Source organism: Corvus brachyrhynchos, unplaced genomic scaffold, assembly GCF_000691975.1.
Source record: "Corvus brachyrhynchos isolate BGI_N302 unplaced genomic scaffold, ASM69197v1 scaffold1, whole genome shotgun sequence".
Lineage (NCBI taxonomy): Eukaryota > Metazoa > Chordata > Aves > Passeriformes > Corvidae > Corvus > Corvus brachyrhynchos.
In genome coordinates, this window is record NW_008237222.1 from 9781483 (window position 1) to 9786608 (window position 5126).

Consider the following 5126-nt stretch of genomic DNA (forward strand, 5'->3'; position numbering starts at 1 on the left):
TCTTTCCATCATACTTCCCTTTTCTCTACCCCTGTTTTAATCCCAAAATGAATGTGTGATGCTACCTCTTTAAGAAAATAGCAAAAAGCTGCCAGGCCCTCAGTGCCATCTCATGAATGGCACCCGGCAGTACCAGCTGTAGAGGGAGCTGATCTTCCCTGCCCATGGCAACAGCTAAGCCTTTAGAAAATATACAGAGGAGCTACTTTAAAAAAATTAGTGAGCCTTTACTGTCTTGCAGTCAACTGCTCTTGACAGGACATGTGAAGAGCCAGTATATCCCAAGGAAAAAGTACAGGTGGATCTTAAAGATGCAGATTTTTTTTCCCCACACATGGATTTTATTAAATTAAATCCAAAATGCGTAATTTGGTCAAATATCCGAACCAGATGGTAAAACAGCATTGCAGTGCGTTATAGTGCACTTCTGCAAAGTGTTTTTATTTGCCACTTTGCTTTCAGAGATAATGGAAGCAAGGTCTTCAAACACAGATAGTTCTGGTGCTAAGTTTTTGAAAGACTTAAGAAATTTTCTGGTCATTAGATCAACTTTGTATAGTTTATATATAAGAAAGTTCTCAATCTGATATGTATATGGAAAATTATATAATTTGCACAGCTACAAAGTTGTGGGAGGAAAAGTAAAGCCAACCACAAACTTACAGAAAAGCACACTTAGCTGTATAATATTTAGGAGCTCGAAGTTTAAAAATTTTGCATCCAAATGTAAATTGGTGCACTTGGATATGATCATTGGATATGATCACCAAGGAGGGAAGTTGTTCCAGCTTCTGTCTTGAATTAGTGTATTGAGCATGATAAACTCTTCAGCTATGTGTAGAATTTTAAAAATATTTAATTCAATCTAAACCTTTTTGTATCAATGTCTTTAATTTTGCTTGGAATTGTTGTCCTGAATTATATGGAAAGGGTCTTTAAGCATTAAAAACTGTCTGTTCAAATATTCTGGATTAAAAGTAGCCATTAATACGTCAGCCTATGACAAATTTTCAAATTAAAAAATGCTTTCAAATTAGTGGAATTATTTTCTCCTAAGTGTAAATTTTTGTAACTCTGCAAATTACCTGAACCCATGCAGAGAACTTTGTCAATAAATTTACACTCAGGTGAAGGAGGGTGAAAAGATAGGTGCCTAGTAAATTATGGTGCTCTGTCAAAAGAAGATTCAGGAAGATGTGACTTTCTCTGTTCATTACAGGCCTTTTGTATGCACAGAGATCTGTAGTGCCAGAGAGCTTTTTAGATTCAGAAGTAGTAACTTGTGAACACCTTGTGCTTGCATTTGCTCTAGAAGGTTGAGTCATGGCATTTAATTATGCCATATACTCATGTATTACTTTAATATTTAAAACGTTGTTTGCTGTGTTCAGTTTTGCATTATTAAAATGGCATAACATATGAGTGTTGAGAAAAGCTCGAGTGTGGGCTGCTTTGTTAAATGTGGGGGAAAAGAGCAAGAAGGTGTGAAGCTTGAAAGCAGTTGGGTGTGCTAGTGATTTCTTTTTCCACAGAGTTTCTTTTCCACTATGTCTGCTTTCCTTTTACTTAGTGGCTAAAATACTTGGGATAAGGCTACCTGTAATCTTAGATGGGGATCTTGGTATTAAATCTGTATCTCTCTTCAGCGGTAACCCAATAAAATATTTCATTTATTCAGGTTTATTTATGAAACAGAACATCACAATGGCATAGCAGAATTACTGGAAATACTGGGAAGGTAAGTTGCAGGTTTTGTTTAATTAAACTCACTTGATTTTAAGAGTAGACTTCAAAAATCAAGGGTGTTTTGTGTAAGATTGTAGAAACACAGAAAAAAATTGAACCTTGTGGCAGTGTTTTTGGATGTGACAATTTTTTTAATACTATTTTTAAGGTCTTATTTTCTGCTTAAGATTCTTGTAATTAACATTAGTTGTAAAGCAACTACCAGTAAAATGTAGTGAATTGAAATTTATTAAAAATCCTTCAGCATCACTGAATACATAGTGGATAAATAAAGGAAACACAGGTTATGAAACTTCTGAAACCTCATTTTGCTAACCCTGTCATTTTTCAGATTTCAGTGATGTATCTGTAAGCCCTTGACACTAAAATGTTACAACTTAAAGCTGATAGCCTCCTTGAAACTAGTGAGGTTTTTTATTAACCAATTTATGTAATCCGTGTGCAAGCATCTGGCATTTTTTTTATACATTAATACACTGCAAAAACTCCGTTAGGTTTACTTTCTGGTATTTCCGTATCTTTGCACATGGAAGGTCAGCAGGAGCAGGTTGCTCAGGGTTGTGTCTGGTCAGGCTTCGTATATTGCCAAGGATGAAGACCCCCACAACCTTCTGGAAAATGGGTTCCCATGTTTGACCACACTCACAATAAAAAGGAGTTTTTTATTTTCTTTGAATTATATATCCCATGTTTCAATTTGTCTCTTGCCCTTTCAATACACATCACTAAGAAGAGTCTGACTCTTCACACCATCCCTTCATGTATTTGTACATGTTGGTGAGATCCCCCTGAACCTTCTGTGATTCAGACTAAACAACTTTTTCAGCCTCTCTGTGAATGTCAGATGCTCCAGCCTCTTCATTGCACTTTACTGGACTCCCTCCAGTATGTCTGCATCCTTCTTGTCCTGGACACAGATGCCAGATGTCTCACCAGTGCTGAGCAGAGGTGAAGGATCACTTACCTCAACTTACTGGCAATGCTGTTGAAATTGGAAGGATGTTTTAAAATTTCCTAGGTCTACATTCCTGCCCAGAATAGTTCCTTTATTTTCTATTAAGCATTCGGTGATTAAAGAAGTTACATATCTATCATTACTTCAACACACTATACTCAAGTAATGCCCATCAAGACATACTGGAAACTGTAAAGCTTAAGTACTAGAATATGGAGCTAAATCTTCAAAACCATTATTGAGTCATCAGCTTTTTCATTCTTGGTTTTGTTAGGTTAGCTTTAAGTATTACAAGTTTAAAAGTGAGGTTGTTGGTTTGGTTTGGGGACTTTTTTTGCCCCCTCAGGCTTCCAAATCAAAATTTCTGGGAGCTCAGTGAGGCTTCTGAGCTGTAACTGTTCTGTATTGGTCATTCATCCAGTCCATTAAAAGTTTCACCCAGCATGTTGTTGACGCAGATCTTCTTGTTCTAGTATTGTGAGTTTAGGTAAAGGTGCCATTGACCCAGTACTGAGCTGCATCTGCTCTCTGATGGGATGTCTTGTGTTGAGGTGCTGTTTGGTTGTACTCTAGGGCCTTGCAGAAATACTAATAGTTAAGCAGAAGTCATGTTTTGGCTTGTCTGCTGTTCTAGATTACCTCTTCTACATCCAGTCTCTGTTTCACTTGTTAATACCACAAAGAAGCTGGGAGAAAGTTGTACTCAAAGCTTTGAAACAGTGAGTAGTTCATGGTGAAGTTTGAACTATAGGTACAGTTGTGCGCAGCTTGGAAGAAGAATTTGAGACTTTCGAAAAACTTGGCTAAGGGATAGACAGAGATTGATTTGACTATTCTGTTCATTTGTAAATATTAGAAAACGAGTGCTAAGATCAAGATTTTTTGTATATCCTGTACATCAGTGCAGACTAATATATAATTACTGATCTTTATTTTTAAATTTCTTCCCTGGCAGCATAATTAATGGATTTGCCTTACCATTAAAAGAAGAGCACAAAATATTCCTATTGAAGGTTTTATTACCATTGCACAAAGTGAAATCACTCAGTGTCTACCATCCACAGGTAAGTTTTGCTCTGTGCTTTTCATGCTGATGTTTAAGCTTGCTTGAAGAGGTTGGGAGATCCAAGTCAGTCTGCTGTGAGTTCAGTTCTAAGCTCCAAGACTTCCCTGCTAACCAGCCTCAGGGAAATCATTTAACACATATGCCTGTAACATTTCACTTGTTGATAGAAAAATTAAAAAGAAAACATGTCTGTACACAATAGCACCATTCTTTTTAAAAGCACTATAGTGTTTATAGATGAAACACATGTCGTAGTTGGTTAATGTGAGAGTTCTTAGTATTTATCCACACAGAATTTTTTTTTCTTCTTGTCTGTTATGTTTCGACATAAAATATTGCAGAAAGTGTGGTTTTAATAAATGCAATCTGTAAACACTTTATTTTAAATTACATGAAGCAATTCAGCTGAATTCAGTTTGTTGATGTTTTGAAAGGAATTGGGAATTTACTAGGACATCATTTTTTAACTCAATAGATCTTTTTAGAAGTACACAGAAAAAAGGGAGCTTCTGAGCTGTATCTTTTCTGTGCTAAATTTAGTTCCATTCAGAATTTCTAGAGGGGTGGGAAATCATAGAGTGTGAGAGAAAATACAGTATTGTTGTGATATGCTGAAATTTTCCCTTTGAGAGATTGTTACACAACTTTCGGGGTTTTGATTTGAAAGTTCAATATTTACTATGTAGTTCGAGTACTCCAAATTCTAAGTACCATTTCTTCAAATAAAATTACTAACAGCTTGTATTTTTAAGAATACCATTTGTATAATTACAATTCTCTAGCAATTGGAGATGCTTGTAAGCATTTGCTTTGGATCTTGTTTTCAGGAGCTTCCATCAGTTGCTATTGAAGTAGTAGGGTAAAACACCTCCCATTTCAAAATTTATTTTTTATTTCCTTATGTCATGAGCAAAACCTGTTGAGGGTGTGTACAGCAAGACCTTTTTAATAATCTCAGCTAGCACAGATGCCTGTGATCACCAGCTTTTTTACTGACCTGAGACATACCATTATCTGTTCCCCTTAAATCACAAAGTAATTCTCCAAAATCTTCAGCTGGCTTGCATTGGTTTTCAGCGTCAGTAAAAACAGGGTAGTGACATAGGGATGCCTCTCTAACATGTCCTACTGAGTGAAATGGGAAAGTACTTCAAGTGAGTTTAGTGTGTGAAACACCGGAGTAAACCCATAAAAATTCACATTGAAGCCGTGGCAGATACTCAGAAGGATTTGCTGCCAGATATATACATGGAGAAAGTTAATTTCTGTGTTAAATCAAATTTACTTTAGAATAGGGAAGAATAGTAGCTGTAGTATTCTTGGCGCATTCCTCAAGTTATCATGGGGCATTCTCAGCAG

At 36.2% G+C, this 5126-nt stretch overlaps 1 protein-coding gene across 2 annotated transcripts in view; it reads left to right on the forward strand.

Annotated features, from left to right (window-relative positions):
* The window catches only part of PPP2R5C (protein phosphatase 2 regulatory subunit B'gamma), a 77691-nt gene that overhangs the window by 57121 nt on the left and 15444 nt on the right, over positions 1-5126 (forward strand). For both annotated transcript variants that reach the window (XM_008629761.2, XM_008629759.2), the window contains exons 7-8: positions 1679-1738; positions 3657-3765. In XM_008629761.2, coding sequence (XP_008627983.1) covers positions 1679-1738; positions 3657-3765 — 169 coding nt within the window. The remainder of the gene's footprint in view (positions 1-1678; positions 1739-3656; positions 3766-5126) is intronic.